Below are 25,891 nucleotides of genomic sequence, written 5' to 3' on the forward strand. Positions count from 1 at the left end.
TTTGTGAGTGGTTGTCAAATATCAGTTACGAACGTGGACTAAAGGGAATAATCAGAGTTGTAAATTTAGGGAATAATGTTATTATATGTTCCATTCGGGAACGTCTGGTTTCGAGCGAAAGATTTATATGCTAGGTTGGTTATTCGAAAATATATTTATTCCATTGATATTTTTTTTTTTATTTAATGCATTCGTGTTTTTATATTTGTTTATTTCTATATTGATTCCTTTGACATTTTAGCACTGCGTTATGCGTACGCGCTTATAACATGTTCCATGCAATTAATGTCCCTCATTTTGCAATTAACTGCAGTAGTCAGTCTCCTTGGTGACATTCATGCAGTTTTTTTTACATTTAAATGCATCATTCGACTATTTTCTCAGTTAATACATTTATTTTTATTTATACTTATTTTTTTGTTTATATTTATATTTATTCAATCATACAACTGATTCTAACGTGGCCTTTCAGTCTTTTGGTTCTGTCTACCCCGCAAGGGAAAAAGACGTGACCATATGTGTGTATGTAGGTATTGAAATTGGTTCTATAAATTTTATTTAAGATTCAATGTCTCCTTGTTCCTCAAGGCACACCCTTGAGGCGACTCTTGAAAAATCATTAACAGAAATTGGGATATTTTCAAACGGAATATAAAACCCGTGCCAAGGCGATGGTGGATCAAAAATAAATGTTGGTCGTTTCAATTTAAATGTACTAGGCGCTAATACAAAACTCACGGGTATTGAAAGACATTTATTTGCATAACGAGCTAGACTAGGTCTCGTTTCGTTAGCCGTAGAGGGAAATAAACAAGTGACTGTGCCGTGTGGTAACCAGTACATTAGAACCAGCTATTTCTCATGCGCAAAAGGCGCCTAAGGAAATAGGTACCATCATCTAGCGCAGCTGTTATCATAATCTTATATGGGTTAGGTTGCAAAGGTTGCGCAGATCAGACGAAAGTCGATTCGTGTAAAACCCTGACTCTTCCAATCCAGGATCACAGTCAAAGGTTCATCTCTGGCTTCTCTCCAGAGCTGTGAGGACGAAATCGGGACTAACGTCAGGTGCCAAAAGACTTGTTACTTTGATCCAATATGTCGTGTTCAATCCAAGAAAATTCGGACTTCGCTTCATGTAAAAACAGGCATAACTCTGCCTTCATCACAGAGAGATTATGATTCATGTATACTCGTATAATCACGTCTTTACGAGGTAGATAGAGCCAACAGTCTAGTAAAGATTGAAAGGCCACATTCAGCTGTATGGTTTAATGATGGAATTGAGATTCAAATAGTGTAGGTTGACAGTCACCTAAAAAGAGTTCCAAATTTATTATATGAATAAGATAATACAAATGTGTACGACACGAGCTTTGTGGGCTAGCAAAATTCAAGTTGGCCGACAAATGTAAGATGAGAGAAATATTTCAATTCTGTAACATTATACCTAAATCTTAACGATGATAGTGATAACAAAACTGGTGATCCTACACGTGAGAGAAGTCAAGAGGCCAGTGTGTGACATAATGGTGGATTTTGATAAAAACATAACCGATAACCATGTTATCATTATTGTTTTATAAATATACATTAATTTGACATTGATACTCGACTTATGGTAATGCTTATCGGTCATGGTGTCGCAAAACAAAAGGTTAAAAATAGAATTTGTCCGATACGTGTTTGCAATTTGAATATGCTGTTTTATGATCCTGCTTCAAATTTTTTAAAAGATACATACATAAAATCACGCCTCTTTCCCGGAGGGGTAGGCAGAGACTACCTCTTTCCACTTGCCACGATCTCTGCGTACTTCCTTCGCTTCATCCACATTCATAACTCTCTTCAGGCAAGCTCGGCGGTTTGAAAAAGAAAAAAATTAAAGGTTTCTTTTAAAAGATGATTAGAAATTTTACTGCAATGACATTAAGTATATAAAACGTTGCTAAATAAAGGATTTCGGTTGAGAAGTGACCCAAGGGCTCTACAGCGATATCACTTACAAACGAAAGGAAACGCTAATTTAGGAGTAATCAGCAGGTTTTTAAACTAATGTTAATGTTAATAAAATAAGGAGAAGTTGTTGAAATGTTTGATTTTTACACCAAATCCACAATAAGTGCTTAACAATTTTATCTATCTATATAATACAGTAAATAAGAACAGAATTTCAGAATAAGACCATTTCGTAGATTTCGTAAAAGGCAAGAAGGGGATTGATAATAAACTTGAAAATTTTCTTGTACGCTATTCTAATTTTAATTCCGTCATACTGCTGAAAGCCTTTCAGTCTTTTCAAGACTGTTGGCTCTGTCTACCCCACAAGGAATAAAAACGTGATTTTATGTATGTAAACAGCATGAATCTTTCTTCTCGTGTCCTTCGAGTCCCTTTGTCAGGGAACATTGTCCCATTTCCCAGTTGAATCATCAATTTATTTTTAATCTTCAAACCGACCAGTTCAAGAAACAGTCGTGCAGATATAAATAGTACGGGAAGCGAAACTGTTGCATTTATTTCACATTAGTTGTGATAACTAGATGATATGGTTTTGTCTTCGTTTACGATTTCTATCTATATTTGTTTTGTTTTAATAAATCATTAATAATATTTAGAATTTCATTCATATTAGCTTTTTTTTATTGGGGCTAACATGTCAACACAATAATAGCCCTCAGAATTTTAAAAAAAGATTTTTCTTAATACATCATAAAACGCCTCTTCCCCGAGGGCATGCACATAGAAATCTTTCCACTTATCACGTTCCCTGCATACCTCTTTTGCTTTATTCATTTTTATCAATCTTTTCATGCAATGGAATAAATTGACTTTATCATTCAGATTTTTTGAAAAGAAACGATTCGTATTTGTTCGAAATTGTATTGTGTGATCTCAATAATTACTGGACTGATTTTGAAGATACATAGAGCACAGATAGTATAGGTTATACCTTCAAAAGTAATACTTGCAAGAAAGCAGCTCTGGACATAAATCTAGACATTTCTCATACTAAATTAATTTATGAAGTAGTGGTTGACATGAGTACATAACACTTTTGTTCTCGAATGACGATTAACGAATCGATATACATACAGGCCGTGTTATTGAAATACTGCGTTATAACGACAAACAGCTGACTGCGAATGATTGTTGCACTTTCTTGGAACGAACACGATATTTTGTCCTTAGCCTGCATTTTTGAGCGAATAAATTCTAATTATGCAATGTATAAAATTGAAAAGAATAAATAATTGCCTGACCGAAGCGCAGCTTTTTTTACTACTAGCCATTTTAAAAATATGGTTGGTTCTTGCAGAGAAGTTTTTACCAGAATCTCTTCACTACACAGACTTTCACCACATGTCTATTATGGGGTAGAATGGACAACGCCAAGTCAGATAAAGCTAAACCACTTTATCTGGATGGTCAGATGTTGAAATTGGAATACAAAGGTAATGAGCTACTAGCCCATCACCTAAAAGAACATACCTGGATTTGTAACCATTTGGAAGTAGCTAAAAAGCATTTTCAGCGAGTAAAACCTCGTACGTATTAAACCAATTAGAATTTCTTGCATACATTTATTAACTTACATACGCATGGTCACTTAGTTTATATAAGTTTTCCGATAAGATAGCGAGGTAGACTACATGCAGTTTTTCCTTGAACTACAAACGTTGTATGGCTAACAAATTGCCAAGCTAGGTCTTTCCTACAAGCACTTGTCTGGATAATTATCTGTCATCGTGCCTATTACAATTGTTCTCAAGATCTTATCATTCACCGTTCGTTAGTACGGCCTTTTGTGTTAATAGTGGACTGCATTCATCATCATTTATTACGCCTTTAATATAACAAATCTCAGACACTTTATGTGCAGTCAGTTTCAATATCTTTAATATGCAGCTCATGATTAATCACTAGTTTGGTTTCGTACAAAATTATGTAGGTGTAATTTTGTCATACGACTTATGAAACTGATGGCAGTATGTACGTTCCGTTAGTAATAATATATATAGTTTTCTCTATCTGACAAGTCAGAGTGTGGTCAAAAATAATATTTTTGTTTATACCTTGATCAAATCAAGAAAGTTTGAAAAGTCGTAATGGAAGTATAATAAACTGACGATGGAAATCCTGATTAGAAAGGCCCAAAAGAAATACATCCAACAAATCGAAACGTCTAATGAGCAATCTGCCAAGCTAGCTCATGGCCCATGTAGCAAAACGTCTAACTATCAAGAGATCTTTATAACAGAACGTCCAGTTCGGTTCAGACTCTGATAGGAATCTTCAGATTCCGTACACAATTTGATAAATGTAGGTAAAGCAAAAGAAGACAGCAGAGATCGTGGCAAGTGGACAGATGTATTTACTGCTAACCCCTTCGGGAATAAAGCATAATCATTAATAATAATTAATGTATGACTTTTATAAATCGCAGCTAAGGAAGAAAGGAAATTCCCAAAGAAGCAAGCAACCCAAAATTAACGCGATTTCGACACGACATGAAGTATTTCCAAATCGAACACATAAAATGTTTTAGCATTAACGTTTATGTAAAATTGTTTTTTTGTCATCATTAGCACATTTTAACGTGCTGTGAATCTCGGAAAATCACAGCGCCTTATGGAATACTGTCGTGCGATTGACCTTAGCACCCTCGCGTACGTATGAATGTAAAACAATGTGTGACGTTACGTAAAATAAAAATAAAAGTCATCGGAACTACAGCATTGTATGCTAACAATGCGTTTAAATACCAATTTTTAATTATTTTTTCCCTTGCGTCACTTACTTTCCGGGGTTAGGAGAGAATACAGCTTTTTATACATGCTACGGTAAAAAGATTATTTGGTATAACATTGTGACGTTGTGAGATCACCTAACGCATTTATATTATTTATACATAAAATTTGCGACGTGTCTTAAATTGTTTCCTGAGCGATAAGTTCGCTTCTGTTAGTGCCTATGGTTTGTTTGGTTTATTTTTTTCAGAAAATCTCTCTTTTTTATTTATTTATCTAAGAATTTAAGAACGTGATTTTATATCACGCTTGAATTACAAATACAGCAATTGCTAATTTGGCGATTATGAGAATAAACGCTTCAAATTTTATTGAACTCTATTTGGTAAACTGGCAGGTAATATTTTGATCATATTCTGCCGATCAAACAAAATCCATTGTGTCCGTAGGCTTGACTTTCACGAGTATCCAATTTTGTTTTGTTCCTATTATAAAATCATTCACGTCTATTCTGCATCGAAAGGTCACGCACTGACGTCAATATCTTCATAACATCTACATCGGGAGCTATCGTTATTCCAGAATTCAAAAATAGACCGCCACATATGTCATTCTCTTTTCAATAACAGGTTTTAGATAGTGACAGGTTATGTTGATGTTTGGTTAACATGTTTTATGTATTCTTACAGTTATGAGTAGCTTCTGGTGTATTTCTGCCTGGACTTTGTACGTTTCTGACGCAAATATCGTCAAATTTGTGTTCAAGAATAATTTCTTTTACATTCACTTTGTCTCGTAAAAAGTATTTTAAGATAAAATATATCGCCGATAAACATTGTCTCTTGAAACTTGTCGTGACGGAAATATTTATGAAAACTTGTCTTGTTTGTATATATTATGTATGTTTAATAGCATTTTGTGTTCCAAAAATGAACAAGTCTCTCTTGTTAGTTATTCCTTAGTGCCATTTTCTATCATTCCTTGTCAAGTGCTTTTAAAATGTTACTTGAACGAATCGTTGTTGACTCAAAAAATACATTTTTCAAATTTGCATACAGTGAAGGATATCAAAGGGCCTAAAGTCTCATTGGAACAAAATTCTTTAAAATTGAAATCATATTTAGATCGAATTTAGATTTCTTTCATATGAATGAAATTTTTGAGTTGATAAAAATCTAAATTAGCATGTAAAGAAGTAGGAATTTAAACTGAACTATAAGGCTCTATTGATTTTTTTCAAATAAATAATTAAAAAAATAAGACTACGAAAGAACAACATCTCACCTAAGGAAAAAGCAAAGCTTATTGTGCAACAGGTGGTTAGAAATTGAGTAACTCACATGAAGATTAAAATGAACCTGTTATCAATAGGGCTTAGTTAGAAGATAATACCAAGCCTTGTTTATACACACACACATACACACCTTCTACTCAAGTAATGGCTATAATTTTGCATACTACTCTTACTTGTTTTTTTTTTTTGTGAATAAACTTCAAAACTTGTTTACTGATGCCGTGCCGATGAGTGCCGTGTGGTTCCCGGCACAAATACAAAAAATTATAGGACCACTCCATCTCTTTCCCATGGATGTCGTAAAAGGCGACTAAAGAATAGGCTTACAAACTTGGGATTCTTTTCTGGCGATGGGCTAGCAACCTGTCACTAATTGAATCTCAATTCTATCAGTTAGCCAAACAGCTGAACGTGGCCTTTCAGAATCTTCAAGACTGTTGTGCTCCGTCTATCCTGCAAGGGATATAGACGTGACTATATGTATGTATGTATGCATGTTTACTGATTATAATATTTTACGGGAAACAGAAAAATCATCAAGAATAACATAAGCTACCTTCATCAAGAAAATCCTACAAGAGCGAGTTCTCGCGTAAAAGCTCTTCGTATGATAAACATCAAATCATCCCATAGTCGCCTTTTACGACTTCCATGGGAAAGAGATGGAGTGGTGGTAAAATATAATAGTAGTGATATTATATCGACAATAGGCGTTACTCTGACATCATGAGATTGCATAAAAATTCTTAGCGCACAAGTTTTATGCCGACGCAATAAAATCAGTAGTGGCTATGTATTAGAATTAGTTTTAATTAAATCACACGATTATGTCATTGTTTTGACGACATCTTTTTTGTTATTAGCCTTGTTTTTGATTGCTCTTTGAAATACTTCTTCAATGATTAAATTATAAAGAAAAGATGTTATTATTTTAAATGACTTATTCTTTACATAAAGTGTTAAGAGTATTCTAATAGGCAAGGTTAAAGTTTGCTTTAAATGTGAGAATTATTATAACAATTAATTTCACATTAATATTACTTCTGCGTCAGCTTTAATGAGAATAAATTTAACGGTCCCTAAATTCATCATTATAACTAATATTTCGTTAATTTTTGATCCTCAAATTTATTTTGCATTCCACATTTATGTTATTTTTGTTTAAGATCTTTGATGGTTTAAAATCATCGCATCAGATATATTGGGTATAAATCGGAATAAGCCGTATAATTTTGGCAGTAGTCCAAATCTTAATGTTGAATCGGAATGTAAACTTTTTTATATTTTATTTAAATATCGAGTCATTTAATCTTAAAAAAAGAAACTAAAAAATATCTAAATTATAAAATTTCTTTAGTAAATCTCAAAGTTACTTAGTCACATCAAATCACCTCGACGGTCTTCTCTTACAGAAATTAGTGAATTGGACAAGATGAATTAAAAAAAAATAAAGAGATTTATTTCCGAAACTGATGAATTTTTGAATATTGTAACTGATTATACCTAAATAGTTACTCCAAATTATCAGTGTTTAAAATCATAACCTTCTAAATAAAGTTCTTAAAACGCAGTTAGATTTACGTTTAAAAGGTAAAATACGATAAATATCTGACCAAGAAACATACTAGTATTCAGACTCACGTTAGATTTGTGCGTAACAAACAAACCGTGCTCACCCGAAGCCCTAAAAATCTAAATATAATCAAACCGGACGAAAAACACTTACAACCACATAGAAAATAACAGTAAAATACTCACGTCAATTGAGAATTAATCCTCTTATCTGGATAAAAACACAACACGAAACACCACTGTTTAAGTAAAGTTTTGGCTCCGTCCACTTGCGGGAACGTGCGTTGCGTCCGCTGTTAATTCGCGGACTGAACGGTCTTTCTCAGTCATCTGTAGGCATCGGCCGGGACCGACGCCATGTTTTCTTTTTTTTTTTTTAACTTTTTTGTTTTTAATTTGTTAAGTGCGTGGTGATAGCAGCGTGATGACCGCAGGTTGGTGTGTGCTCATCTTATTGTTAATCTTATCTTGTTGTATGCAAGAAGCGTGCGCGTGCCGGAGTCTCCTAATTGGGTTGGATTAATAACGCCCGGCTTTTGTTTATGTTATGAGCTTTATTTAATTTTAGGTGTCGCTCTGCGATAATTATCCGGTTATGAGGAAATAAGCTTGGAATATTAAAAACATATACCTAATCGAGTCTATATCTCTCGCAGGGTAGACAGAGCCAACGGTCTTGAAACTGATAGGCCACGTTCAACTGTTTGGCATAATGATAGAATTGAGATTCAAATAGTGACAGGTTGCTACTCTGTCGCCTAAAAGAAGAATCCGAGTTTATAGGCCTCTCCCTTAGTCGCCTTTTACGATATCCATGGGAACGAGATGAAGTGGTCCTATTCTTTTTTTTTATTGCTGCCGGTAACCACACGGCACTATTCGAGCATTAATATAATACATATAATGTATGTGGCCTTATTTTTTAAATAGAAATATTTTTAATAAATAAGTATTGCTTAGCTCAACATTTTTCAATCATTTTAACAACCCAGTTTTTATATTCTATTGTCATTATATCAGTTGCCTGTACCGGACAAATAGGCCCCGATTGACAAATTGAAGCTGTCCTACTATCATCATAATTCTAATAAATATATTCTCCTATCTAGTTAATAGGTACTTAGTTTACATAGCCCCGGTTTGACTATTATTGGTATTACTAGAGGCCGCCCGCGACTTCGTCCGCATGGAAACCCTATCAATCCCGCGGGAACTCCGGGATAAAAAGTAGCCTATATATTATTCTGGGTCTTCAACTACCTACATACCAAACTTAATCGTAATCGGTTCAGTAGTTTTTGCTTTAAAAGGTAACAAACATACATACTGACATACTCACAAACTTTTGCATTTATAATATTAGTAGGAATATATTAAGGGTTTGAGTAGGTACTTAAAAAAATCCATACAAAGAGATTAAGTTTTCGGCTTTCAAGCTTCACTTACGTACTCTTTTATCCTTGATATCTTTATATCATTTCTACAGTAGGAAATAAATTGCATCAAATTCTTTAAGAATGCGAACACATGCTTCGTCACCGCAAGATCATTATGCTAGATATTATCGAATCTCAAACATGTCATTCATAACAATGACATTTTTATAACAACAAACTGATTGGAATTGAAATTATGACTGGAATTGAGATCTCTCTATATACATTTTTTAATTTGCGGATGTCCAAGAAAGCATCCTTGCGGTGCTCCTTTCAGTACCTATAATTTTTATTAACTTGTACTTGTATCTACGAAAGTTGTAAAATTCTACGTTTTTCAGTTGTACCAGAAGACTGGTGACGACTTTTTGATTATAAATGTGCTTATTAAACTCAATATAGTGAGATTGAGTTAACTCAAATGTCAAAGTCAGAAATTTAATGGAAATTGAATAAAACGAAGGCCATAATCACTACGTTCAAGATATCAATTGTGAAAATCCGACTGAAGTGGTGATGACTAGAAAATATCGACAACTATCAATCCAGAACTATTATCAAAATAGCAATTTTTTTTTGACCATGATATGACTGTTTTCAACAGAATCAAAAATGTAAAAATAGATATCATATTATGCGTCAAATTATACTAGTCGAAGTATAAATAACTTTAAATTGATGCGGCGTAATGATATTTTAATCGACAATACCTTTTCCGTAAGTAGGTAGGTACACAAAATTATTTGTTTCCGCAGGTAACAGGCAATTAAAATTTATGGTTTTACTACAAATTGGGTGGAAAACGTTGATATTTTCTTCCAAAAGGTTTGTGTAACTTGTCAGATTAAAATATTTATTACTACAGGCCGCCCGTGACTTCGTCCGCGTGGAAATCAATTAGGAATCAATCCCGCGGGCTTTCCGTGATATAAAGTAGCCTATATGTTATTCTGGGTCTTCAGATACATACCAAATTCCATTGTAATCGGTTCAGTAGTTTTTGCGTGAAAGAGTTACAAATATCCATACTCACAAACTTTCGCATTTATAATATTTGTAGGATTCTTGTCTTACTTAACTAGGATCTATTTGCGTTTTCTGCGAACAGATACTTAGATACTTGATACATACATATATTTAGAAGACCCGGGGTACTGAGACTGTTCTTTTCCTAATTCTCGTGGTTCTTGAGTTTTTTGTATCTCTACGTTATAAAAAGAATTTTTTCATGTTCAACCATGTTTTAAGCTTGGTCGCGGATCTGAAAAGGAGAATTAATTCATTCGGGCTCCTTCTCAACGATTTGACAACTACAACGCCAAGGCGACGATAACTTTCGCTTGCATAATATTCATTTATTTCATATTTTATATTAGCACCTATTAAGGTGCTTTATTAAAAGACAGTGCGTTGCAAAACAACCACTTGAATTGAAGTATGATCATTATTAATAGCAGTAGTCTAACCTAGTCTATCAGGAACCAGTCAGATCACCTTCGCTTACAGATAACGACTTACAGTTACTGTAGACGCGACCTTAACTTGAGCGTTATCATGTCATGTATGTCCTGTCATATGTATACAAAGTGTGACATCTACGGATTTATTATGACACTTGTCCTGTGACACTTTTTCTGTGTTGACTTGTTTATTTTTGGTAAGCACAGTTTTACTTTGTCTTTCTGCGGTATTTCTAAGGTGTAAATGTTCTTATCTAGTTAGAAGTTTCATATTTTCTTTTTTTTGATCTTGTTTATGAATTTTGCTAAGATTAAGGCTCTGGGAAGTCTTTACGCCACATTTTCTAGTCGTTTCCACTGACATGAAAGCTTAGTAGTAAAATCTTAGGTGGGTCACTTCGATAAAGTATAAAGAATGTTGTTTATATTTTGTTTCTATGTTAGTTTCTTGGTTATGGCATTTTAAAAGTTGGTTATCACCCACGACGAACATTGACGACAAATGTTCTTCCTCGTAGTTATCCTCACCTCTCTTGAGAGGTGGTGGTGTATCTTTTTGCATGATGCAGGATAAGGGCAGTCAGATTTTTACATGAAACGAATCTCATCTAAAATTAGTAATAGAAAAAAATGGGAGAGTATCAATGGGTACTCTGGGCGAGTTAGGCCAAGGTGAGTTTGCTGAAGGATTAGATATATGTAGGTTCACTCTTATTGCTGAAATTGCATGAAGAGATTGATGAATATGTATGTGTCCTGTGTCTGTCTATCTGTGCCCGCAACTTCGTCCGCGTGGAATAGTTATTTTGGGCATCATTGAAGCCCTCAAGGATGAATAATTTTCTCCGTTTTTTTTCACATTTTCCATTATTTTTTCGCTCCTAATAGTTGCAGCGTGATGTAATATAGCCTAAAGCCTTCCTCGATCAATGGTGTAATCAACACAGAAAGAATTTTTCAATTCGAACCAGTAGTTCCTGAGATTAGCGCGTTCAAACAAACAAACTCTTCAGCTTTATAATATTATAGTATAATAGTATATGTAGATGTGAGAGTATCTGCCCTATACCGTCAAATGAGATCTGATTTTATATGAACGTATGTTTTTTACACTTCGCCCAATAATCGATTTTCTTTCGCATGTCTGTTTAATACTGTCATATTGTTTTCCCAGTGCGAACGATGAAATTTAATTAAAATCAATTCAGTAGTTAGACATTTTCCTAAATAGATAAACGTGGGACTTTGTTTTATAATGTTAAGCGATAACTTCAAGTCATCTAAGTTGTATCACTGGTCATCCAGTAGAAATTTATCACTGAAACATTGAGAGAAACGATAAACTTTTAGTACTAATGATAAGAAACTCAATAAATTTTTGCTAATTTGTTTTTTCAAAGACTGTTGATATTCAAATGAAATGTGATTTATAACATTGTAATTACGCGCTGTAATAAATAAAATCGACCGTTATATCATTTCAAACAACGTGTTAATACTCTACTACTAATTAGTCATAATTCTGTTTCAAATGCCATAATTAATTAACAATTGATAATGTTACAATTGCTTATCAATGTATTGTAAATTAATATTGTGCAATGATGTAACAGAGTGCCGTGTGGTTCCCGGTACTTATGTAAAAAGAATAGGACCACTACAACACTTTCCCTTCATGGGAAAAAGTTGTAGTGGTCGTGTCGTAAAAGGCGGCCAAGGGATAGCTAGGCTTATAAACTTGGGATTCTTCGTTTAGGCGATGGGCTAACAACTTGTCTGCCCCGCAAGGGAAAAAGTCGTGACTATATGGGATTATTGGAATAAATGACTGAGAAGCTAACTTAGTTATCGTATATTTTGACGTGACAACGTCTTATAATTCGATTGAGCCGGTTGCACGCACGAAAAAACATGATTCATGCGGCGTTACCTCGCTCTGAGGCGTTCCATGTTAGGCTTGAAGTGCAAGCGAGAGCGCGGAACGAGCGACAAAGAGGCACAATCGGCCTTCGCGTTCGGCAGCGTATACCTCCTTTTCTAATATACATACAAATCTAATAAACAAATGAAATTAAATTTTTCTTTTGAAAAATGCTACCATTCCATCAGTATTTTCTTAAGACGTTGTCACGTTCAACTATCGTCAGTGGACCGACTTTACGGACAACCGATTTTTTTTTGCATTAGGAAAATAGTCTAAGAGCTAAAACATAAATCTTTACGTCTGTTTGACCTACGCCTGATAGCAGGCGGTAAGATTACCTAGTTAACCATGATCCACAAAAGGGTATGGTTGACTGGAAGAGATTGCTTCAGCGATAAGTCCGCCATTCGTTTTTACCTCATAAAAACGAATAAAAAAAAAATAGGACCACTCCATCTCTTTCCCATGGATATCGTAAAATGCGACTAAGGGAAACTTGGGATTCTGTTAGCTTCGGCTAGCAACCTGTCACTGTTTAAATCTCAATTCTATCATTAAGTCAAATAGCTGAACGTGGTCTATAATTCTTTTCGTTACTGTTGACTCTATCTACCCCGCACCAACTGGTAACTAAGTGGGTGTGGTCACCACACGTCACCCACCGTTCATTTCCCGACCTACGTATTTGCAGAGTCATTATGAAATGATGTGATTTGAGAGTGTCCATCGATACTAACAATCTTAACTTAAATCTGTGTGATTTGTCCCTTATATGTATAAAGAAAAAAAAAATGTAGGGTGTTGGTCTTGGATTCGTATAAACAATTAGACTTTAATTAGGTGACTTGAGTTTATTTAATGAACTCAAGTAATACAAGAGTCTGCCGCGAGAGATGGCTAGTCCTCAACCCGGTTAGGACGCCATCTTCCTCCGACTAGTGATGTCACACAACAATAGTGACGTGACATATACATACTCATAACATGTAGTACCTATTTAATATCATCTGTCGAATCGCTATGTGCCGTGTGGTTCCCGGCACCAATACAAATAAGAATAGGACCACTCCATCTCTTTCCCATGGATGTCGTTAAAAGCGACTAAGGGATAGGTTTACAAACTTGGGATTCTTTTTTAGGCGATGGGCTAGCAACCTGTCACTATTTGAATCTCAATTCTATCGTTAAGCCAAAATGCTGAACGTGGCCATTCAGTCTTTTCGAGACTGTTGGCTCTGTCTACCCCGCAAGGGATGTAGACGTGACCATATGTATGTATGTTGTTATTATCTTGACGGAGACCCAGCCGAGCCCCCCAGACTTGGCATGTCACGGGGAACATGTCAAATTGACACGTAAACACTAAAATTAAAGAAATAGGTGGGTGTGGTTGCGCGCCGTTACGTCACGGCTTCCTTGTGCGCGCGCGCAAACTATCGCCTTCACCTTGGACCTCGCACGTGACACTCGACGTCATGGCAAAATAAACGTCAATACTAAAAAAGTATATTCTTTTTTTTATGTTACGAAGATTTTTTTTAACCTACGATTTGGTAAGTGTATGAAGATTGTTGCTTAGTGCTTGGTTGGCCCTGAAAAGATATTTTGCTTATAAGTGCTTGTTGTATTTAATTTAGAAATTATAGGGTTCTGTTTACAAGGGCTTCGATGTGTTAGTATGTCGGTAGCTTACCTCATTAACTCTTTAAAGGGCCAAGCATACCAAAAGACCATGTGCCGTGTGGTTCTCCGTGTGGGCACCATTAGAAAAAAGAAGGGATCCCCCTTTCATTCGACTAATTTTTTTTTGGCATACTGTTTCAATAGGCATAAATATAGTTTAGACTAATTTATTTTTTGCGCGGAGCAGATGTAGTGTAATGCGCTATAAGGCGAGTACTTCTTAGGTGTGTTCTGTGCCGTGTGGTTCCCGGCACCAATACAAAAAAGAATAGGACCACTCCATCTCTTTCCCATGGATGTCGTAAAAGGCGACTAAGGGATAGGCTTACAAACTTGAGATTCTGTTTTTAGGCGATAGGCTAGCAACTTGTCACTATTCGAATCTCAATTCTATCTTAAAGCCAAATAGCTGAACGTGGCCTATCAGTCCGCTCAGGACTGTTGGCTCTGTCTACCCCGCAAGGGATATAGACGTGATTATATGTATGTATGTATGTACTTCTTAGGTTAGGTTAGGTTATGCTTATAGTAGGTATGCTTAAAGAAATATGCCTAAAAAGTTATGCCAAATAATATTATGCGTAACAATTATTGAACTCGTCACATCAAATTGAATAGAGGGCGGGCCCGCGCTCGAGCTACTCTACCTCTCACCGTCTTTTGGTGTGCGGGATCTTAAGACTAATACAGTCCGGTTTTTTTTTTTAATCATAATAAACTAACATTAATACTTTATTTATTACTAAACGAGTTATTCATTTTGTTTAAATACCCTTAATACACCGTAATTGTAATAATCATAAAAAGATTTGCCGTCTGCGGATAACGTCCTAACTAAAACGAATTATACAACAATAAGTATACAGATTTTCCGATTATGTGTTATACAAATAATTACTAGCTGAACAAATACAAGGTGTTATGATAAAGCAATTCATTAAGTTAACTTTATTGTAAGTGTACAAGCTGATTTTCTTCCAATGCAGATGGTAAAAGTCCATCAATGAAAAGGTACACTTAGGATAATTCTTTTAGGCGATAGGCTTGCAACCTTATTCTATTTCTATCTAAGTCTATTCTTATTTCAATTCTATCATACGGTAACTATACTAATATTATAAAGCTGAAGAGTTTGTTTGTTTGAACGCGCTAATCTCAGGAACTACTGGTTCGAATTTTTGTGTTGAATAGACCATTTATCGAGGAAGGCTTTAGGCTTTATAACATCACGCTGCAACTATTAGGAGCGAAGAAATAATCGAGAATTTGAAAAATATCGGGGAAAATTATTCCTCCTTGAGGGCTTCAATGGTGCCCAAAATAACTATTCCACGCGAACGAAGTCGCGGTCACAGCTATAAGGTATTAAAATTAAAACAGCATTTAATATTCTTAATTTTCATGACGTTTATTTTCTGAAAAAAGTTATACCAGGGGGAGATATTAAATGAAAAACTGTATAATTCTACAAAATAATTTATATTTAATTAAATTTTTTCCTTCACAAAAAATAGACTTTACTTGTTGCCTTAGTGAATTTGAGTACGGGTTCTTGCAATGTTTTTAATACTTACGAGTATTTGCTTTTATTAAACCTATAATACTTATTTATTGTAATGAGTGTCATAATGTTTTTTTAAGACTTACTTGCAGACTAATGTAGTGTAAAAGAAACTAATTTATTGCCTGTCTCTTTATCTACACTGTGGTGCTGGCCCTGTCTGCGTTTTTCCTGGAGATAAGTCCGGAATCCAACTGGAATCTGGGAGTGAGTTAGTCAAATAATTACATGCAGTCTGACCCCCTATTGAAGCTCTGTTTACAGAGAAACGTAAATCATGTTACTGTACCACGAAGCCCAAAATCATGCCTCTTTGCCGGAGGGTTAGACATAGACTGCATCTGTACAGGAAAGACATCTATGCAAAGAGTAACAGATTGTGAATCCCCCTTTATCTTGCCATTTTCAGCGTGTTCCTAATGGTACTCTCTCTCTGCTTCTGCAGTCTGGTATCCACTAATAATGAAACCCTTATAACCTAAACGCATATAGGCAGAATGAATTTACCAAATTCTTATAAGTACAGTCACTGACGGAGAAACATGACGTGTTCATACAACATACATATACAGACATACATAAAATCACGCCTCTTTCCCGGAGGGCTAGGCAGAGACTACCTCTTTCCACTTGCCACGATCTCTGCATTCTTCCTTCGCTTCATCCACTTTCATAACTCTCTTCATGCAAGCTCGGCGGTTTCGGGTACTTTTGACCTGACCCTTTACCAGGACGTTGTTATGTTATATGTTCATAGAACACCATAGTATAAGTTAAATTTACAGGTTACTGTACATTTTCTCTGTTATTACATTTACAGTCTCAAAGCGATTTACTTTCACGTTCGCATGAATGGCATGGATTAGTATGTCTGTCATACATTACGTGCTCATGCGGCGGCCACACGAGTCTTAATAATCCACTCATACGCATTGAGGGTGTGATATGAACAAGGAAAATGCACGGACTTAGATAAAAATTTTCCGAGTAAGCACTGCGCAATAATTAAGGTAATCTTGCGGCATGATGTGATGTTTTCATATTCTTGAAAATGTATTCTCCAGTTAACGGGTATTGTGCAACCAAAAAAGGATTTTTTTCGTGATTTCACGAAGCGGTGATCAAACTCTTTACCTCATGACAAAGATGTTGTGTCAATGCCTATAAGCCCGAAGTATTCTCTCGTCGTGAACAATGTATTCTCTCGTCCACATTCTATTCTAAGTTTGGATAATTGTAAAATTGACGTTGTTGAAGAAAATGCTGCAGTGCAGTTTGTTACCACTTCTTCTGCACTGACGCCTTAGAAGCGGCAGTAAACTTAGTTTTAAGTAATTTATTTGACGTCAACAAATGTTGTGAAACCAAACGTTTTGACAATTGTTAAGCGATATGAAGTATCCTATAATAATGAATAAAAATTTTGAATTTTGATTGTGTTACATATGTTCATAAAATTTCGCTTCGAAACGTAAGGCAGAGACTACATCTTTCCACTTGCCACAATCCCCATACTTTTTTCGCTTCATCCACATTCATAACTTTTTACGCAAGCTCGTCAGTTAAGGTCTTGACCTGACTTTGGTGGATTTAGATAGATAAATATATAAAAGCTTTATATATCACAATACATTTGTTGATCACATACATAATTAACATTAAAAGTATTTTTCCCATCATATTTTAGAATTCAGCGTCAAAACGAAGCTTGTGGTTTAAGGTCAGGTCGGAAAGTAACGTCGGGAATGTGAGCGAGGGCAGCTCATGCTCCTGGCAACAAAGAAGTACGCGATGGCACCGTGTGGTTTTAGTGGGTTCAAGGCCCACATAACCCGTTCGGCTTCCCGTGGTATTAGAAGGTCTTTCCACACGTTAAAAAATACTCAACTAAACTAGAAACAAACTACATTGACTGAAATCCGAGGACGCCGAAAACCGAACCAAGTGGAGAGAGAATAGTCAGAAAGCAGACCCCGGGCCCCGAAACGCTTCTGTGGAGGGTACAACCGGGAACACGCAGAGATGAGAGAGAGAGAGGGGAACAATGAAACTACACCACTGAAGTTTCCACCCAATGACCATAGCATACATACATACATTAAATCACCATCTCTTTCCACTTGCCACGATCTCTTCATACTTCCTTCACTTCATCCACATTCATAACTCTCTTCATGCAAGGTCGGCGGTTTCGGGTACTCTTAACCTGACCCTTTACCAGGACGTCCTTAATTTGATCAAGATACGTTCGATGTCCATAGCACAGGTTGAATATTAAATTAACACGTCTCTGTTTCGTCATGGGTTAAAAGACAAATATTTGTGTAGTATACAGCTTGAAGCCAAATGAGACCGGTTTTGTAAATAATTCAGATAAGGCCGGCTTATAAATGATTTGTTTGTTGTGTGATTTTGTCTCTTTTTGTGACCATCACTCGTGATAAGATTACGGCGGATATTCTAATTCTTTGATTTTCAACCCTCTCCTATTACTGCTTGATCATATTTTGTCTTCCCCTTTTATTTATGCAATTCTTGGAATCATAAAGCCCACCAAAAATAGGTCAGAAGCAATGCAGTTTTAAAGTGGGCCCGCACTTCACATGATATGTTAATGCGGGCCCGCACTTGAACTGTCGCCACGGCGCTGTGTGACTTGGCTTGACTACTTTGAACAGTTTCTTGCATTACAAGATGGTGTCTTCCAATAACTCTAACTGCTAAGCTTCAAGACTCTTACCTTCGTCTCTCTCTCAATGGGTTGGGAATGCGGTACCTATTGCATTTTCTATACATACATACAAACATCACGTGTATATCCCTTGCGGGGTAGACAGAGCCAAGTTCAGCTGTTTGGCTTAATGATAGCATCGCATACCATTTTGCAACGTTAGTTCGTCTTCATCGCTCTCATACTTTCCCAATTAACACAAGCCTCGCCTTGTATATTATACTAGCTGTGCCCGCGACTTTGTCCGCGTGGAATAGTTATTTTGGGTATCATTGAAGCCCTCAAGGATGAATAATTTTCCCCGTTTTTTTTTCACATTTTCCATTATTTCTTCGCTCCTTATTGTTGCAGCGTGATGTTATATAGCCTTAAACCTTCCTCGATAAATGGTCTATTCAACACAAAAAGAATTTTTCAATTCGAACTAAAGGTTCCTGAGATTAGCACGTTCAAACAAACAAACTCTTCAGCTTTATAATATTAGTATGGATTTGTTCAGTCACCATTTATTCTAATTCTAGTCCCCTCTTTGTCCCTTCAGAACAAGGTTTAATATCTGCTGACCCCAGGCAGATAGTCATGAGTTAAGCACTGTTTAGATCAAGATATCCTGATCTACGGATCACTGTTCAAAGGATCGTTATTTACATGACTGATGTAATGTCAATGTACGTTTCATTGCATTCCAGTACATTCAGTTTTACGAGACAAAGTCTTCAATGGATATTGAAATTTGTTACCTACCACATAGGTAACATAATATCAACTTGCATTCAAAGTATAGATTTTGTATCTTTGGCAGAGGGAAAATTATCTATCAACAATATCTGAAGGCCTATGAATACTATCAATAATTTTAGAGCTTGCTTGAGCAATGCGCATGCCCTCAATAATACTGCCTTCACTATCGATAGACCATACTCTTGATAGTAGCATAACATAACATATAATCACGTCTATATCCCTTGCGGGGTAGACTGAGCCAACAGTCATCAAAAGACTGAACGGTCACGTTCAGCTGTTTCGGATATTGATAGCATTGAGATTTAAATAGTTAGACAGGTTGCTAGCCCATCGTCTAACAGAGGAATCCTAAGTATATAAGCCTATCCCTTAGTCGCTTTTTACAACATCCAAGAGATGGGAGTGGTTCTATTCTTTTTTCTATTGGTGCCGCGAACCACACGGCCGATAATATTGTTGGACTTTACGGTTTCTTTCAAAAGTAAAGACAGATCTATCAATGCTTTTACTAACGCAATACGTAGGTTCATTATATCTTTATGTGGTAGCAAGTTGCAGCCAAACGCCAAAAAGTTCTGATGAAAATTAAAAAAATATAGTCTTGTTAATTAGTCCAAAGGAATAAATAATTGATGGCGGAAGAGCACAAAATAATTAAGTGAGCGAATGTACTGGCAATTTCTAATTAACCCAGTTTAAATTTAGAATGCTCGCATAATAAAAAAAAATCTTTTAAAGATCAGTGACATTCAACTGATTGTTTGTTTAGTCTATGGTGATTGGGATGGTCAAAGTGCAAGGCCCAGAAATCGGACATCGGCATATAGAACCCATTTGAGTGTATGATGACGTAAAGTCCTGACGAATCGGAGAGGTTACATACAAGCAGAGTCTACATCTTTCATCTTGCCACGATCTCTGCATACTTCTTTCGCTTCATTCACATTCTAACCGATGCTTCGGTAAGGGAAAATATCGTGAAGAAACCCGCACATTCAGGCAACTGGATGTGTAACCATGATCCAATGTTAACTTTCTCACTTCAACAAGTTAATTGTGGAGATAAAGCGGGAGTCGCTTCGTGTAAAAATTTCACCCAATTCGAAATCATGGTCAAAATACGCACCTCTCCAGAGAGGTGATTATGATACCTTTGTATGTATATTTTCCACATACATCGCCTTATCTAGTTTAGTTTACTTTTCATTTCATCATAAAACAAACAGGACAACAGCAAAACTTAATAAACAAAAGGTCTTATCACACTGAAATCTTGTCCAGACAAGTTACCATTATGGTATGAAGAAATGATAATGATAATTCGGAAAAGGTTTTATGTTGAAGGTTAATAATATCTATTAATGCTACCGTTAGATTCCCGGCACCAATAAAAAAAAGAATAGGACCACTCCATCTCTTTCCCATGGATGTAGTGAAAGGCGACTAAGGGATAGGCTTGCAAACTTGAGATTCTTCTTTAGGCGTTGTGCTAGCAACCTGTCACTATTTGAATCTCAATTCTATCATTGAGCCAAACAGCTGAACGTGGCTGATCAGTCTTTACAAGACTGTTGGCTCTGTCTTCCCCACAAGGGATAAAGACGTGACCATATGCATGTATGTATTTTGTAGCCTAGTCTATTTAAGTGCCTATCAATTTCAGGCATCACATTTGCGTCCTAGGTCATACATTCCGTTCCGTCCTCGAGTCAGCACGTGTTGGTGCAGTATGTAAATTGCCCCCTATTAACACCCATTGCCACGTTTGACACCCGACCCCAGACATTGATAGCCGCGCCACGGCCCAACTAAGTGTAATAACGTACGTACGCACATAAAATCACGTCTTTATCCCTTACGGGGTAGGCAGAGTCTTGAGAAGACTGAAATGCCTGAAGATTCAAATATTGACACGTTGCTAGCCCATCGGCTGCAAGAAGAATCCCAAGTTTTCAAGCCTTTCCCTTGATTAGCTTTTAAAATCTGCACGGGAAGGGAAACAACTAGTACACACTGTTCTTTTCTTCATACTAGACCAGCTAATTTCTACTTGGGCTTCTTCTTTTAGGCGGTGGGCTAGCAACCTGTCACTATTTGAATCTCAATTCTATCATTAAGCCAAACAACTGAACACGGCCCATCAGTGTTTTTCAAGACCGTTGGCTCTGTATACCCCGCAAGGGATATAGACGTGATTATATGTATGTATGTATATAATGTACTAGACCAGCATGGAAGCTTGAACTATATGAATGTGCTCTATTCCCTTACACGTCTTTTACGACATCCATGGGAAAGATATAGAGCGGTCCTATTCTAAACTGTTAAGAACCACACGGCACAAGAAGTGTAATAAATACGTAATAGTGATTCAAATAAGTTAGCGATAGGTCCAAAATTGAAAGTCAAAGCCGTAGGTCGATGATATGATGGAAGACTACGATGACGCCCGCGCATATACGAGTTTATATATACATACATACATATGGTCACGTCTATATAAACGTGATAAGGGAAGGGAAGGGATATCCCTTACGGGGTAGACAGAGCCAACAGTCTTGAAAAGACTGATAGGCCACGTTCAGCTATTTGGCTTAATGATAGAATTGAGATTCAAATAGTGACGGGTTGCTAGCCCATCGCCTAGAAGAAGAATCCCAAGTTTATAAGCCTATCCCTTAGTGGCCTTGTACGACATCCACGGGAACAAGATGGAGTGGTCCTATTCTTTTTTTTATTGGTGCCGGGAACTACACGGCACTCTGTATATGTATACATATCGGGCGTCATATATGTATAATTATGTGATACAATGCAGACATAAATAATTATTATCCAAGCTGTGTTTATAGGTAATATTTTCAAAACAAACAAATTCGCGTGACTCTCTCTGACCATTTTGAACAGCCTACCGTACCCAAAAGAAGTACCTATCTTCCAAGTCTTTTAGACAATGGGCCAAGTTTATAAACATTCCCTCTTCATCGTCGGCTTGAAATTTGAATCAACTGACCACCTGTTTCTGTTATACACAATGTTGTAAAACAAAAGCCAAATCTATTCTCTTCGGCAATATGACGGCCTCTGTGGCGCAGCGGTAGTGCGCTTGTCTGTGACACCGGAGGTCCCGGGTTCGAAGCCCGGCCAGGGCATGATGAGAAACGCAATTTATCTGATTGGCCTGGGTCTTGGATGTTTATCTTTATAAGTATTTATTATAAACAATAGTATCGTTGTGTTAGTATCTCGTAACACAAGTTTAGAACTTACCTCGAGGCTAACTCAATCTGTGAAATTTGTCCCGTATATATTTATAATACTTATATACATATAAGTCCTTCCGGGACAGATAGAGCCAAAAGTTTTGATGACTTGTATGAGGCAACTTGAATAGAAATTGTATTTAACAATCATACAAATATACCTATAACACCAGAATAGTAATTGCCAAAGAAACTCCGCTTGTTAGATATTTCTTTACAACATGATGACCGAATTCCCGCCAAACTGATTTGAAGTTGAAGAAGTTGACACAACATTTAAGATTTAGTTTGCAAAAAAAAACGTATAAAAGTTATTTGACTATGCAATAAATCGTATGTGACTTGTATAGGTACTTAAAATTTTTCTGCCGATATACTAATGGCAGAATATGTTGGGCTACCTTACATTGTTTAAACTATATTAAGACCTTATTTGTAGCCAGAATCCGGTTAATAGATACATTAAATTCACACAATCCATGACCATGGTCAAAAGCGCACCAAGAACTCCTCTCCAGAGAGGTAAGGATTAACCGGGACTAACGCAAGAAAGAAGAAGAAAATCGAATTCCCGCCAAAAAATGCAGACTATAATTGTTTTTTTTTTTTTCAGAATGGAGCCGCATGTGGGCAAGCGCGTCTTTCGTTGGCGTGCTCATCATCATCGGCCTGCCTCTATGGTGGAAGACCACTGAAGTATACAGGTAATCAATTATTATTAAATCTTGTGGTCTAAACCGAAGAGCTTGCATGAAGAGAGTTATGAATGTGGATGAAGCGAAAGAAGTGTGCAGGGATCGTGGCAAGTGGAAAGATGTGGTCTCTGCCTACCCCGCCAGGAAAAAGGCGTGATTTATGTATGTTGTATGTGTTTGTTTGTTTAATATGTTGTATTGTATAGAAATTGTCACAGTTACAAGAAATAGTTCAAAGAAAAGAAATAGCGGACTTATCCCATGAAGGAATCTCTTCCAGGGATAATTTTGCTTCACTCAATGATAGTATTGAGATTTAAATAGTGACAGGTTAGCTACCCCATTAACCAAAAATGGAATCTCAATTTTAACTAACTTAACTATACAAAATTTACCAATTAATACTTATTTAAGTGATGACTGTTTAAGCAGTGTCAAATAAGCCCAACTATTGACTTTAGCATAACAGAAGACCTAAAATAAAATAGAAATGCCAACGATTACGCAACCTTATTGTCGCCTCGCCACTTCTTAAAAGGAGTAGATATTCATGTTACACAAGTCACTGTGATAAGGAAATACGCTAACAAACGCAAGCTTTATTTTGATTCACCTGTCTGTCTGTCTGTAATAGAATCTTGCAACTAACGCACTATGTTATATTATACACTAGAGGCCGCCCGCGACTTTGTACGCGTGGAATCAATCCCGAGGGAACTCCGGGAAAAAAAGTTGCCTATATGTTATTCTAGGTCTTCAGCTACCTACATACCAAATTTCATCGTAATCGGTTCAGTAGTTTTTGCTTGAAAGAGTAACAAATACCCATACTGACATCCTGACATACTCACAAACTTTCGCATTTATAATATTAGCAGGATATATTTATGTATGTATGTGTGCCGTGTGGTTCCCGGCACCACTAGGGAAAAGAATGGGACCACTCCATCTCTTTCCCATGGATGTCGTAAAAGGCGATTAAGGGATAGGCTTACAAACTTGGGATTCTTCTTTAAGGCGATGGGCTAGCAACCTGTCACTTTTTGAATCTCAATTCTATCATTTAGCCAAACAGCTGAACGGGGCCTATCAGTATTTCATGACTGTTGACTAGCTCTGTCTATCCCGCAAGAGACATAGACGCAATTGTATGGATATTTCAAGGTAGGAGTACAGAATTGAATAAGCATTTTTTAACCTTGCGTGCATCACCTTTGACCTCAAATTTTCAATATAATATTAAAAAATATCGATTTCTGACGTTCTAGTCAGCTTAGCAATGCAAATAGGTACCTTATCTTCAACATCAGTAATGTTTAAGACTACCTCAATAGTCCATATAGAAAAACTGTCATTAAAATAAATATATGACTTGCCCGCATTAATCGAATTTTGAACGTAATGATTCAGAGAAAAGAAAATTACCACTGTGCACTGACTGTCAACATATATCACCCTACATTTTTATAAGAAGTAAAAAACAAATTTATTGACATTCCGTGTTTACAAACATTTTTTTTACCAGCACAGACAGATAATAAATTATCATTTGTAAGTCTCAAATTTATGTAAAAAAAATAACATAAAAATAACAATAAAACTAATAAATCACGTGCAACTAAGTATTTCCAAGGACAAAATAATTAAATTAAAAATTTTACGAGTTGAAGTGATAAAACTAATTAGTTTACATTAAAAACGTATTAAATATGTTATATCATACTAACTTTTCGATAATTTTTCATCTAGTCAAGTGTTTTAAAGTGTTTGCTAAAATTCCAATGCAAAAAACAACATTGTTTTGTTTCCATACGTTTTATTCTTCCATCTCGCTCTATTACAGGGCGGAAAAAACTGAATTGGAAGGGAAAATCCTGACTTAATCATTTCAGGGTCATATACAAAAGGCGCAACCCAGGCTCCTCTCGAAATAGCTGAAGAAGTAGCCAACACTTACCAGTGTTAAGCCAGTGTTTCTGATGTAAATCTCATCATTTAATTTCCTCCCCACCCTAAGGTTGACTGGAAGAGATTGCTTTAGCGATAAGTCCGCCTTTGTACCTCATTTCCTGTGTTTTTTTTTCTGTATTTTCTTTTTCTTATGGAGCAATAAAGAGTATCTATCTATCATTTCCAGGGTATCCCTTCCATATGACAAGATTAACTCTTTCGACGGCGAAGCGCTGATGTTAAGCACTGATCTCACCGTGCTGGCAAATGACGAACCCACAGCCTCCGAGATAGCAGGACTCATTGAGAAAGATTTTGAGGAGCAGAGTAAGTTCTTACATACATACACATACATAAAATTACGCTTTTTTTCCGGAGGAGTAGGCAGAGACTACATCTTTCCGCTTGAACTTGGCCTTTCAGTCATTTTGAAGACTGTTGGCTCTGTCTACCCCGCAAAGGATATAGGCGTATTTATTAATAAAACAGGTATTTAAAGCGCACTTTACGAATCATGTTACAATGACCACAGAACGACCTAATAAAGCGTATTATTTATAAACAGAAGTCATAAAACTGAACATCAAGAAGCTGATCATATCAGACCAGCTGCGCCACAGCCTGGACTCCGTGGCTGACGAAGCGGAAGCCCTGGAAGAGGTAGCCGCCCACTACGACATCAGCAAACATAACACTTTCTTCGTGGTGCAAAGGAAACCGCTGTATGAGGATGTGTGGCTGAGCGGCGAGAGGGTGGCATTCTTCAGGGATGCCAAAGGTATGGACTTAATCTATTTTTCATTTATTTATCTTCTTCCTCCTGGCTT

At 36.4% G+C, this 25,891-nt stretch overlaps 2 protein-coding genes across 3 annotated transcripts in view; one reads left to right on the forward strand and one right to left on the reverse strand.

Annotated features, from left to right (window-relative positions):
• LOC106129961 (protein I'm not dead yet) overlaps positions 1 to 7,962 on the reverse strand; it is a 43,128-nt gene extending 35,166 nt beyond the window's left edge. Inside the window, exon 1 of the mRNA XM_013328684.2 lies at positions 7,804 to 7,962. The gene's annotated coding sequence lies outside the window, so the exon portion shown is untranslated. The remainder of the gene's footprint in view (positions 1 to 7,803) is intronic.
• The window catches only part of LOC106129962 (GPI transamidase component PIG-S), a 56,315-nt gene that overhangs the window by 18,344 nt on the left and 12,080 nt on the right, over positions 1 to 25,891 (forward strand). Inside the window, exons 1-4 of one of the 2 annotated variants that reach the window (XM_013328686.2) lie at positions 7,953 to 8,051; positions 23,033 to 23,123; positions 25,252 to 25,391; positions 25,630 to 25,842. In XM_013328686.2, the coding sequence (XP_013184140.2) occupies positions 8,042 to 8,051; positions 23,033 to 23,123; positions 25,252 to 25,391; positions 25,630 to 25,842 (454 nt within the window). In that variant the 5' untranslated portion in view covers positions 7,953 to 8,041. Of the gene's footprint in view, positions 1 to 7,952; positions 8,052 to 23,032; positions 23,124 to 25,251; positions 25,392 to 25,629; positions 25,843 to 25,891 lie in introns of those variants that run through there. The other variant, XM_013328685.2, reaches the window with a different exon arrangement.

This window comes from Amyelois transitella, chromosome 22 (genome assembly GCF_032362555.1).
Source record: "Amyelois transitella isolate CPQ chromosome 22, ilAmyTran1.1, whole genome shotgun sequence".
Classification (NCBI taxonomy): Eukaryota; Metazoa; Arthropoda; class Insecta; order Lepidoptera; family Pyralidae; genus Amyelois; species Amyelois transitella.